This window comes from Papilio xuthus, unplaced genomic scaffold (genome assembly GCF_000836235.2).
Source record: "Papilio xuthus unplaced genomic scaffold, Pxut_1.1 DF827756.1, whole genome shotgun sequence".
Lineage (NCBI taxonomy): Eukaryota > Metazoa > Arthropoda > Insecta > Lepidoptera > Papilionidae > Papilio > Papilio xuthus.
Window position 1 is genome coordinate 4,195,225 of NW_013530893.1, and position 13,885 is coordinate 4,209,109.

The 13,885-nt window shown below is 33.2% G+C and overlaps 2 protein-coding genes and 1 long non-coding RNA gene across 4 annotated transcripts; 2 read left to right on the plus strand and 1 right to left on the minus strand.

Moving 5' to 3' along the window:
• Positions 1-59: 59 nt before the first annotated feature.
• Positions 60-1,912, plus strand: LOC106116127 (protein SHQ1 homolog). The gene has a single exon (XM_013309867.1). It carries the CDS (start codon positions 201-203, stop codon positions 1,632-1,634), a length of 1,434 nt encoding a protein of 477 aa, XP_013165321.1. The 5' UTR covers positions 60-200; the 3' UTR covers positions 1,635-1,912.
• Positions 1,913-5,562: 3,650 nt separating this feature from the next.
• LOC106116103 (peroxiredoxin-2-like) lies at positions 5,563-8,553 on the minus strand (the record flags this gene model as incomplete). 2 transcript variants are annotated; one of them, NM_001311822.1, is given in 7 exon segments in its annotated part: positions 5,563-5,784; positions 6,281-6,409; positions 6,749-6,851; positions 7,119-7,254; positions 7,821-7,962; positions 8,324-8,372; positions 8,449-8,553. In NM_001311822.1, coding segments are annotated over 7 exon segments (684 nt in total). In that variant the 3' UTR covers positions 5,563-5,692.
• Positions 8,554-10,196: 1,643 nt separating this feature from the next.
• Positions 10,197-13,231, plus strand: LOC106116335 (uncharacterized). Its single transcript, XR_001227816.1, has 3 exons — positions 10,197-10,423; positions 12,856-13,068; positions 13,147-13,231. It is a non-coding gene; the product is annotated as an uncharacterized LOC106116335 (long non-coding RNA).
• The last annotated feature ends 654 nt before the right edge of the window (positions 13,232-13,885 follow it).

The window sequence follows — 13,885 nt, forward strand, 5'->3', positions numbered from 1 at the left end:
TACTTTTATTGATCGACTCTGTGGTATATTTGTTTTTATTATATAATCTGTTATAGTATAGACATATAAACACATTGACTTGTTGGTTTAATTTTTCGATGGAAAATCATTGAAAACTTCAAGTTTTTCGTAATTTTAAGTGAAAAACTTCCGTAACATATTTAATTCTTGTGCTAAACTGTAGTTATGACATTATTAAAATGTTAACGCCAAAATTCAAGTTGTCACAAGATGAGAATCACGTATACATAAATGTGCATGCGCCCTACACGAATATCGGCGAAACAGAAATCGATGTGGACGGGGAAAATTTCTTGTTCGTGTCAAGTCCTTACTTCCTTCGGCTACGCCTTCCGGGTAGGATAGTTGAAAATGATAGCGCTAAAGGTTCTTACATTTGTGATTCTGGCGACTTTAACCTTACCTTTGATAAAGTAAATCCCGGTGAACATTTTGAGAATCTTGATATGATAACAAGCTTACTAGCTCCACGTGAAATACCAGAAATTAATCCTAATTTAGTGGAAATGTTGGAAGAAAGTGGTATTGCTGGTGAAGAGGAGGGTGCGGCTTGCAGTAAGAGTGATAAGGACACAGAAAGCGATGATGATACCACTAATTATGCTTACGGCTTTGGTAACAAAGTCTGTGTGGAGTTGGGGGATGTCGCGTCCGAGTTTCCACACATCTTCGAACTGAAAGAGCCCGATCGTGTGGCAATCGCTGATCGGAATGATCTCCGTATAAAACATGAAAATCGCAAGTTTTCTACTGACCATTACTTAGCTGATTTCTTCGACGAAGAACTGCTGGAACCATATCTCAATTGCGTGGTGTTCTGGAACAAAGAGGATTTCGATGCTGAAAGTATTGAATTCACGGATGAAGAAATATCAATATTAAAAGATTTACCAAATAAGAGTTACCTGTTGAGCAAAACTGAATACACACAAGTAATGCTCGGGCTTGTCGATATCTTGTACGCCTTCTGCTATGACAAGCGTACCACCCAAAATGATGCTTCAGTTGAATCCAGTTGGACTATCAACAAGCTCTCTGCAACCTTCAGCTGGTTTTGCGTATTCAAAGAAACCAAGGAAGTTTTGATTGCAGCTTACCGAAGAGCTCTAAGCTATCCAATATTCAGAAACTTTGAGCTATGCAGAAATATCCATGACGATATGATATCATTGTTCAGAAAAGGCAAAAAGTTTGTTATAAAATGCATTATAGAAATCTATAATATGTTCAACTCATGTAACGATGCTCGGTACATACTAAACCAACTGTATGTAAAAGATTACTTGATATTCCTACAGAAATGTAGACAGGAGGAACTCGATGAGTTGTGTAATAACATAGCTAATATTGATATTGAGAAAAAAGATCTCGGATTTGAACTTGATGAATTAGAAGAAGCTGCAAAATTAGTTGAGAGGGAGGAGGCAGATGTTTTGCAGAATGAATTGGCATGCCAGCTGGCATCTATCGCACTGGTCCCGGGATTAAAAAAGCCACCATATATTGATGTTACAGCCTTAATTAATAGTTCTTCAACCGATTCCAGCAGTTATACTTCTTCTACAAGTGATTCGTCCAGTGATTCACTGGATTCTGATGATGATCCCTCCTGATATAGTAGTTTCCAGGGTCTAAGTGGCCAAGGCTTGTAAAGTCTTACCAATTGACCCTGGAAAGGAAAGGCTGAAATTCACGGGAATTGGACTTCGATCCGATAGTCAAGACTTTGAGTGGATGTTTCTGGAATGAATATGGACACTAAATACAGTGTGAATATTATTATGAGGCTTCAACTCCTGTGTATACCCATCCATTGCAATGTTAGATTGAAAAAAAAATGTTTCAAACATTCTTTTTACATTTAAATTCATATTTATCAGTGTTATAAGTGTTAATGTTTTTATGTCTATGAAATTTAAAAAGTTATGTAGCATGCTTTTAAAAAATCACATAAAGCTTTGTATTGTAGTGAAAATATTATAAAAATAATTCGATGTTGTTGTTATAGTCATATTTAAATAGTATATAACTGTTTTATTTATTTATTAAGGATATACCAACAGCATATAAAATAGAATAATTAGAAAATTAACACAGTCATTTTGATGCCTATTAGAAGCATGTTCAGATTACATTAGAAACACTTTAATGATAATATCCATATTAAAGTTTTTTTCTTATTTAGATAAATTCAATAAATATCTAAATGTGTAGTAAATATTACTCTTTGATGTTGTGAAAATAGTAAAAGAAATTATTAATCAAATGTCGTAAATCTGTTAGAAAAATAGTGTTTTATTCATAAATAACTTACATTTGCTTTTATGCTATATGCTATTTTAACGGTTATAAAAGCTGCTACTGCTATAGCTATGTGTAGCTAATCTGTTATAAATGTCTATAGATGAAAGATATTTAAAAAGTGTAACACATGATATAAATTACATTCGTCACTGTTTAATGAATAAATTTATCCAACTCTACATGACTTAACATTTGCTGTTTTAAATAAATGTTAGATTAAAAAATTTGTTTTATTGACTCTTAACCTTATAATAATTATGCTAGATGGTAGAGCCCGATTAACATCTTCGCACGAATAGGCCGGTTCGCCCGATGAAATACCCCGACCACACAGAAGACAGGCGTCAAGTGGAAGTAATTCCGCGTTTCGTCTGATGAGCGTGGTACCGGAGGCCTAATTTTAGTCCTCTTTAGGCAACGCTTCTTCAATTGCGTATGTCTATGGGCAACGGTCGCTTCGCTGTTTCAGCGATTTCTGATGGCCGCTCTCTCGTTTGCCACCTTATGATATAAAAAAGGTATTGCAGCAAAACATTTTATAGATCGTAAAGACCAAGATTCCGTAATTAGGAGAAGTAAGATATTTCAGCGATACTAGGAAAGTATTCGACGTTGGTAGACATTGAACACTTTTGTTTTTTTGTACATCAAATAAAATAATCTTACTTATGTTATAAATGCGAATGTTTGGATGGATATTTGTTAGGAGGTATCAACAGAACGGCTTAACGGATCTCGATGAAATTTTGATAGACGTAGAACATAGTCTGGAATAACACAGGCAAATAAAAAAGTTTTTTTTAAATTCCGTGCGGATGGAGTGATGAGCTGGCTTATAATTCTATAAAACTAATTGGACATGAGTTCTTTGAATGTGAGAAAACTCAGTTTATTTTTTATTGAAAAATTTTTCCCCCCTTTCTCTTCCCACCCTTTTGTTATAAAGAAAGGATGGAAACATGACGTCGATTTGACGGAGGAAAGAATGCACAGGAAGGGGATATCATCTTTCTGTGTCTCCTCTATCGATTTAAGATAGGCGACGCCTCTGGATATAATTTTATACAGTACAGTACATACATATGACCGCTTGCTCGTTTGCCATCTTATGTTATATAAAAAACTACCTTTAGATTTGTTTTATTGTAATCTATTGAAGGTCTATCTAACCCTTGAATTGGATTGACTCATTAGTCTAATGCTTTTCTTGTGTACAGTAGAACCCTCTTAAGACGATTTCTTAGAGACCCAGACAAAAACGCGTCTTAGACGGGAAAGCGTAATATATGGGATTAGGTTATAAGTCCAACTCTTTATTATTAAATTACTACGTATTTATGCAATCGTTTTTAATTTCGTATATTGGTATTAAATGATATATTTAAAAAGGTTACGCTTTATTATACGTTATTTATGTAATCACTTATTTTAGTTTGATATAATAGAAAAATATTAATGATTAGTAATAATTAGATTTTCAATAAAATATTATATAAATATTAAAGTGCGTCGTCGCTTTTATTTAAAGATGCTACATTGCGTTCTAAATCACTGCTGACAATGCCTGGGCATCTGATAAGATTGGAGTTGTTTCATCTTCGTCTTCAGTATTATCAATCTGGGCCCCCATGTTATTAGCATTTTAATGAGATGTTGAATAGATTGCATCTCGTGCGGTACCTCATTGTCATCGATGGAAGAATAATATAATAGTATAACCTTGTATAATAGGTACTTATTTTTCCAACACGAATTCAATAAAAGGGTTAATTCGGACACCAATGCTACAAGAGACAATACGTGCGTGTGATGGCGTATTAAACGGAATGACGATCGTATTAAGCGTTAAGAAATGTATGAAAATATGTCTCAAGTTGCATGAACCAACGTAAAATGGCGTTTACGAGAAATCGTATTAAACGTGATCGTATTATCGGGGTTCTACGTTTGTGTTTTTATGTGATGTCTTTGTCTGTCCACTGTTGGACATAGGCTTTTTTATGTATGTGAACTTGTATTTACGTTATTTGAAACCACCTGGAGCCTAAATGATTCCATTTGTAATCTTCCAGAGTGTTATAGGACATATAGTTTTCTGATTAACAAAATGTTATAAAACGAAGTCTGGATAGAAATGTACCGTTTCTCGTTGCGACCACGCCCATCGTACATCAAAATCAATACGAGCCGACGGGCTGCGCTATTATTAGATTTACCTGGATCGCAATATGGCGGCTGGAGTCTGGGATGTATTGATTTTGACTCCATATACATAGGTATTCAGAGCGAATCTCCGCAGTTAATTATTGCGCAGTTTCAAATAGGAAAATTTCGTATCGCTTGATATCTTAATATTATAAATGCGAAATGTTAAATGGATGTTTGTTAGCAGTTGATTTAACGGATCTAAATGAAATTTGGAATAGAGATAAACAACCAAACTGAGATTTACAATTTTTTTAGGACGGCCAAAAACTAAAAAACGGCGATCCCGCCCTCTTATTTTACTTTTATGTTATTGTAAAGTAAGTAATTGTAAGTAAATGATCAGTTTCAATTAATTTAACAGTGGTAGAGCCCGCTTTAACATCTTCGCACAAAATGGCCGGTTCGACCATAGCAATACCACGACCTCACAGAAAATAGGCATCAAATGGAAGAAATTCCACGTACAGTCTGTTGAGTATGGTACCTAAGGCCTAATTTTAGTCCTCTTTCCTTTCCCACCTTTTTCTTATAAGTAAAGAATAGGAAGTGGATTTTCCGGATGATGGGATGCATGGGAAGGGAAAATAATCTCCTTCCGTGCCCTCCTCCGTAGGTTAAAGGTACGCAGGCAACGCATATGCAATTGCGTATATCTATAGGCAACGGTCGTTCCGCTATTTCAGTGATTTCAGGTGGCCGCTCGCTTGTTTGCCACCTCCAAAAAAAATCTGTAAAATAATCTGAACTGTAGAAAACTGTTCAGAATATATCTCAATTTTTTTTATATCTACGCACATGAAGTTGCGGTCATAAGCTATAATATTATTCGTCATTATAAAAGGACGGCTAGAACAAAAATAGATGGAACAAGTACTGAATCTAGATACGAAGGAGTCCAAAGGACCGTGATACTTTCTCGCTTACGGAGTGCGACCGTCGTGATCAGACAATGACTCTCGCTTATCCAGGTTCTCTGGTATAATACTTTACTTTTAGATAGATCTATTTGAAGAGGAAATAAAAAATACATTTTTTTTCTAAAACTTCATTTATTCGTGCTAATTATTTCGAGAATTTTACATACATGTTTTTTACATTCACCATAACTATTTATTAAATCTTATATCCCTAAGCTAATAATATAAATTAAAAAACAGCATTAATTAGCTTTTTGGAAGTACTCCTTACTCTCTGTTGGGCTAGGTTTGATGGTTGCAGCATTAGTCTCCGGATTCCAATTAGCTGGGCATACTGTGAACATAAAATTAAAAAAATAAATCTGTAATTTATGGGTTGTGACAAACTATAACTATAAACAGCTATTGACAACGAGTTATTGTTTTAATAATCGTTATCTATTAAACTGTTAATGTTTTAAATAGTAACAGTTAATAACTGTTAAAAATAGCAGCTAATAACTGTTAAAAATAGCAGTTTATAACTGTTAAAAATAACAGTTAATAAGCAACTAACGGTTATGAATTACAACATCACTGTACATCTTACAATAAAATAAACTAGAAAATGAAATGGCGCTATGTATGGAATTTGACATGACTATGTTTGAAGGTATCTCCAGAACGGCTGTACAGATCTTGATGAAATTTAGGCATACATATAGGAAAAAACTCTGAAAACACTTTGGCTACTTATTTTTTTGAATTCCACCAGATGAAGTCATCTTTAGTATTTTATAACAATAGAAAAGAGATGCATTATTAATTATTTAATTTCAGTTTATTTTTACCTTCTCCATGTTTGTCAGCAAACTGGAAGGCCTTGACCAATCTGAGAGTTTCATCAACAGATCTTCCTACTGGCAGGTCATTGACAGACATATGTCTTAGAATTCCATTACCATCAATGAGGAACAAACCTATAGAAAATTAAATTAGTAAAATACACTTTGAAACAGAATACTCAACTACATATACAGGATGGAATTTTTTTAATACCCCATAAGGTATCAAAATATAATAGTAAATGTTTCAGTTCTTTGAAAATTGGTTGAAATTACTTTAAATTGCAAAAATAACATCCTGTACTTTTCTTGTAATCAATAATGTTGCCATTTATAAGGAACTAAACTAAAGTAAGAAAATAAACTTTTTTGGTATCTTAAAAATTCCATCATGGGAGAACTTTTTTTTAATACAATCGGGAACTAAATTAATTTAGGATAAAGTAAAAAAAATTGGTCCAAAAGCTTTCTTACCTCGCAACGCAAATCCTTCGTCCAATAACACTTCATAATCTTGAGAAACTTTCTTCTTGTAATCAGCTAACAGGGGAATTTCTAACTTTCCTAATCCACCATCCTAAAAAAATTAAGGACAGGTTTGTCAAACATGTTCTAGTACAAAGTAAATTTACGTATATTATTTTTACATTCCATAATGGACAGAGGAAGATACAGAAAAGATATTTACCCTTCTTATACATCCTCTCCCCTTCCTATCTTTTCATTATAAAAAGGATTAAAATTCAAACAATAAGAATAATCATTGGATCATATGCTTACTACATCAGATCATTGAAGAGAGAACTCTACCACTGTGTTATCAAATATTTAAAGAATCACTTACCTTCCTTGGTGTATTTGTCCATGCCAAATGACTGAACTCGGAATCTGTTGAAACTCCAATAACTTGGCATTGTATGTTATCAAATTCTTTGCTTCTTTCACTGAACGCAATTAACTCAGTTGGACAGACAAATGTACTGAAAAAAAATCACATTTATAATAACTTCACTAAATGTCACCGGCGACTCTACTCGCACAGAATTAAAAAAGACGTAATTAGTAGCCTATGTGTTCTATCAGATTATGTTCTACATCTATGCAAAATATCATTGAGATCCTTTTAGCCATTTTGGCAATACAATCAAACTAAACTGATATATAAACACGGCTAAACACTCGCATATATACATGAGTGTTTAGCCGTGTTTATATATCAGTTTAGTATAATGTCTCAAGAAAGTTTGAATAATTTAATACAAATGTTTGCATTTATAATATTAGTAAGATTAATCCAACTCAACCTAACCATCTCAATTGTTAAATGCCCATGATCATTTACAGGATGTGGGAAGGACTAAAATCGAGTTCTTTTATTTGACAAAGAATAGTGAGTCTTTTTGTGTTAAAAGATTGGCACCCATAGACATCAGTGAAACCAGAGTAACTGCAGATGTGTTGCCAATCTTTGAAAAAAAGATATGCTCACTTCTTCAACCCTAATTTGTACCACTTACAAATAATATGTGAAATATTATGTACTTACAAGTCCAGGGGATAGAACAATAGAACTACGTATTTCCCAGCATAATCTGCAAGCTTCACATCTTTAAATTCTCCATTGACAACCGCTGTTCCTCTAAAGTCAGGTGCTGGCTTTTGGATTCTCGGAGCACAAGCGGCACTGGCTGAAATAACCACATATTTTATTATAAGTTTTTCATATATTGAATATTAGTATTTTTTATATCTGTAAATTGATATTTATTGTGGAAAGTGTGAATATGAAGACTTACTTTAAGATTTATTATAGTTTTTAATATATACATAAAATATATTTACATAAAATAAGGTTATGTTTCTGTCCTTTTACAATTTAAAACTTATATTCAATAGTTGTTATCAGTGACCTTTAAGATTTTAAAACTGTAGTCTAATTTATTGATAAAAATAAATGTATAAAAAGTCAATGTCATTCGATTTTTTGTAATACATGGAATTAGTTTAAATTATAATGAGCGTATATCTGATTATGTAATCTAAACTTACTTGTAGAGAAATTGGTTTTCTTTAATACCGAAAGTCCAGGTGCAAGAACCTTAAAGAGAAACAAATATATTAATTAGGAATACGTGTTTAACTATGCTTTTACGAGAAGTATAAAATTTACTTACCCTGCGCAAAGATTGCTTAATGAAAAAAGACATTTTAAAACTTTCTTAAGTCTCTTTTCTACTCCGAAAGGCTGTATTTAGTAATAGCAGAGAACTTTCTCGTAAATTAAGAAAAACCGCTACAATATCTTTGAGATCAAATTTTTATTTGACACTTTGCTTTATCAGATCATGTACGTCATTTTGACAGCTGACACTTTAATTTTTGCAATGGCAAGAGTTTTACAAGTAGAACAAGAGTTTTAATGCAAAGTATGAAACATATCTATTATTATATTTAACTTTAATAAAATTGCGTTTTTTTTGTTATTTTAAATTATAAACAAGAAGGTATTGTTATGTAACTGCTACTTTTATTATTATACTGTTGAGCAACGAAATTAAATATAACTGAGTTATAACCAGTTATAACGAATAGTGTGCACATCGAAAAACATCGATTTTGAAACGAGTATTGTTAAATTTTGTTATTTAATAGTATGTTTAATACTATTAAAATTATTTAAAATAATTTCTTGGAATTTTCGATGGAGAAATTTGATTCTTACGATTTAGATAAATTGTTATTTAGAATTATTACACTTTTGGTTGATATTGTAAAACTGGTGTTTTACAAACATATTTTTAATGTTTTTAACATTGATTTGTTTCTTTTTTAATTAAAAACACACCTTTTAAATTGACTATTACATAATATTTAAACGATATCGGGTCAGGGGGCTGAGATGAAGAAGAGGGGAGAGCTGTATCCCGGGTCCACCCAAATCGATAATGGAAGTCTAGATGCGCAGGTCTGTCTGTAGATCTATATATAAAGTGTTCATATATATATGTCGTGGCGTCGGTTTTTGAAACAAAGGCCTTTGTTTGATTGTCATAGAAAACGAAGTATAATAATTTCTTAAAAATTATAAAATAATGTGCATGAAGGCAGCTTGAGATGACATAAAAAGGATGGACGTTTTTGATTCCAGAACAAAATTTATATAAAACAAAAACCATTTTCCCTTAATTAACTTCCTTAGTCCATAAGATTTGTTTATTTTATTTATATTACTTATTAAATGTATAAAGTATTTCTTGGATTTTTCCATTAGTTTCGTTTGTGTGGGCGGGGTTCTTTCTAGAAATTTACAAAATGGCCGGTGCCACGTCGAAAACGCATGCGTATTCGCCTCAAACGAGCTCGATTGATCGAGCTCTCCCGTCTGGATGTACCAAGTCCCCAGCCAGCGCCCTGTTCATCATTCGTTCTCGAGCCTTCGTGGAAAGTGGTCGTCTTCCTTGTAAAATTATTTTGCGGTGTGACTGTGATATTTTACAATAAATTTTCACATTTTGTTTAGTAATTACTTTTTTCGCGTCGTATTTTGAATTATTCAGTGGATTATTATATTATTTAATAATTTATTGTGATTTGGAAAGCGAAGGCTCGTGATACGCAGTTTTGGGCGTGGCCATACCCACCCCACTTTGGCCACACCCTATCTCATCTACTTTTTCCTTTGTCTTATAATTTTTAATCTGTAACTTTTGCGCCGCGAACACACAAAATGTTTTCTCTTCAGATTTTTTTCACTATGGGGTTTTTTAATTTTGAATTTTTTAATATGAAATTACATAATTTCATTTTGTAATGACAACATATTGCATGCAGTGTATTTGTTATCTGTGTCGTATTTGTTATGTGCTTATATTTATAATGTAAATAATATTCTAAATTTTATTAGAAAATTATTTATGTTAATTTTTTTTTTGTAGATTTACGTGTAAGTAGTGAATATAATACTTATATGTTTAAGCTTACGGAATGTACTTAACATCAATAACACCGATTTTATAAATAATAATTATTTGACTCTAAAATAATTCTTTGACTCTAATAGTTTATTTTTAATAACAGGTGGTGCGAATGGGTGGTAGTGCGAATGGCAACGCTTGGCGAAATTTTTGCTGTGCCTACGAAGCGAAAACTGTGAGTTTATATATTTTTTAAATATCTTCCATGCATAGCCTTGAATCAAACTTGTTCCAATTGTGCCCGCAACTCCGTCAGCGCGGAAAAAATGCCTATGTGTTCTTCCAGATTATGTTCTACTTGTATGCCAAATTTCAGGAGATTCATGCAGCCGTTCTGGATACAACTTCTACAAACATCCATCCATCGATATAAACTTTAAAAATTGTAAAATTAACAGTTTCATTTTGAGCTCGTATTATTTAACATTTCTGCTTCCCCATTTGTAGAGTAAAAGCTCAAACCCAGTAAAAGCTCCTTTATAAGCTTTTTCTCTATTCGCGGATTAAAAAAATTGCGACCCAATTCCTGTATTCGCGGCTAAAGATTTCGTTATTCGCGGATCTATTCAGTACATAAATAACAATAAAAAGGATACCTATAGAGATCCAAAACTGGTTCGGACTTTGAAATAAGCCGCCTTTGTCGTGATAGGTGTTTTTAGACGTTCCGTTCTTTGGTAAAAGCCGCTTTGTGCTTTGGTAGAAGAAACGTTTACTGAACAGTAAAAGCTCCATATTCGCGTTTTCATTATTCGCATTAAAGAAATATGACGCAATTCCTATATTCGTGGTTCTAAAAAAACACGATGAAAGCAACCTTATTACTAAAACAAAGTATAGTTTTAAATGCTGCCACATATTAGACGTTTCGTTCTTTGGTAAGAGCCGATTTACGTGTTTCGTTGTCTTGTCTTTCCATTTGTTGGAAAAATTATGATCGAGTAACACATTTTTTTTATCTTTAACTTGGCACGTATCCCCCTACACTGGTAATTACATATAAATTACCAAACCCGTATTCACGGTTTCTGTATTCCCGGTATATTTATGGGACGTAACCTAACCCGCGAATAAAGAGATTTTACTGTACAGTAATAGCTCCTTATTCGCGCTTCCTTTATTCGCGTTTTTACTATTTGCGGATGAAAGAAATGTGACGCAATTCCTATATTTGACGCTAAAGATTTCGTTATTCGCGGATCTAATCGGTACATAAATAACAATAAAAAGGATGCCTATAGGTATCCAACATTGGTTCGGACTTTGAAATTAGTCGCCCTTTTCGCGATAGGTGTTTTTTATAGAATGTAAAAAAAACAGAATGAAAGAAACCATAGACGTTCTGTCCTTTGGTAGAAGCCGCTTTGCACTTTGGTAGGAGGAACTTTTACTGTACAGTAAAAGCTCCTTATTCGCGCTTTCTTCATTTACTTTTTGACTATTTTCGGTTTAAAAAATGCGAAGCAATCCCTGTATCCGCGGCAAAAAAAAATTGTTTGGGATAAATGCTGCCACATTTCGAACGTTCCGTCCTTTGGTAGGAGCCACTTAACGTGTTTTGTTATCTCGTCTTTCCATTCGTTACAAGAATTTTGATCGAGTGACGCATTTGTTTTTTTTTTATTTTATCACTTTGGAACGTGTCTCCTATAATTTTATATAAATTACTATTCCGTATTCATGGTTTCTATATTCGCGGCATATTTATGGATCGTAACACACCCGCGAATAAAGAGATTTTATTGTACAGTAATAGCTCCTTATTCGCGCTTCCTTCATTCTCGTTTTCACTATTCGCGGATTAAAAATAATGTGACGCAATTCCTATATTCGCGGCTTAAGATTTCATTGTTTGCGGATCTAATCAGTACATACATAATAAAAGGATTCTAATAGGTATGCAACATTGGTTTAGACTTTCAAATAAGTCGCCTTTGTTGCGATCGGTCTTTTTGAGAATGTTAATAACAACCCCAATGAAATCTGATTTATTATTGACATAAAGAATATTTTTAAATGCTGCTACGTTTTAGACGTACCGTCCTTGGATAGGTTCGGTAGGAGTAGTTTTGCGCTTTGGTAGGAGGACCTTTACTGTACAGTAAAATCTACTTATACGCGCTTTCACTATTCGAAGATTAAAATTGCGACGCAATTCCTATATTCGCGGCTAAAGATTTCGTTGTTAGCGGTACTATTAGACATTATTAGTAAAAATCATTTAGACTAAATGGCACACTTTCGTTAACAAGTCTAATGTCAGATTGATTAGTGAGTGGACATAAACGTTGATATTTGATTAAGGCTAGTGTTGCGGCGATACACCGACATAGTGTCGGGATGTTCTTCCTAACATTACTAATCAGTACATGCATAATAATAAAGTCTTCGAATACGTTGGATACGACCCAATATCCTTTGTAAACGCCGTTCAATAAAATAGTTAAACAGAGCTAAAAAAAATTACCATTCAGTATTCGCGGATTCTTTTATTACGGATTATATTTGTATATTTGAGGAGTAATACCCCGCGTATAAAGAGCTTTCACTGCACAGCAACAGGGTTGCTTGTCTGTACATTATCTTGAAGGTTATTTCGTCTTTCAGATGAAGACAAGCTTGGGCGACCATTAACGATGAGTCTGCAATGTCTTGACACTTGTATAATAACAATATTGTATAGATAATAAAAAATTTCTTACACTTGTGTTATGATAGTGGAAATTCATAGTAACAAAATTGTTTAGAATTCCCGTCCATGACATGAAGCGGATGATGACTGAGAGACCGAACATTAATTTTACAAGATTAACCTAACAGGTCAGTAGAAATACATTTTTATATTTTTCTATTTAATACATTATGAAATACGTCAATGAAAGTTGATCTTACTTACAGTGGTAACAACCTGAACGTGAAATTAAAAGAAAAAAACAGATTGAAAATGTTCTGAGAAAAGAAATTAAAGATTGATGACAAGCATTAAAAACATAAAAAGTTTTAAACCAGAAATCATTAAAAATAAAAAAAATAACACTAAAAGAAATACAAATGGAGTAAAATAATAATCAATTGAAAACTCTAGTTACTATAGAAGCTTACTCGTTGGCCGTCCTTGAATACATGAAAAAATGACACATTGTTCTACACTTGACTCTTAATATACATCAAAACTTTTTACTTGCCATTTGGCAATTTGTCCACCCGTCCTTTCCCTTTTTTCTTGGTTTTTCTATCTGTATCTTTTGTTTCTAGAGCGTCGGTGGCGATTTTCACCATGTACCAATGTGTTTTTCGATTTTTGAATTTCGTATGTTCTTATGGCGAAGGAAAAGATTGTGATGCAACCTGTACATATCTGCGAAGAAATTCAAAGATATGTGTGAAGTCAACCAACCCGCACTTGGCCAGCGTGGTAGAGAATGCCCACCAAATTTATAAGATTCTTGATGACTCTAATATATTGTGTGAACAACAGGTGGTGCAAACGGGAATTTTGGCTTGGATAGTTCATGAATTCGGCGCTTGGCGATATTTTGCTATTCCTAGGAGGCGAAAACAGTAAGTTTGTGGTCTATACTATAATTTTATTTACCAAATTTATAAGATTCTTTGACTCTAATATATTATGTGAACA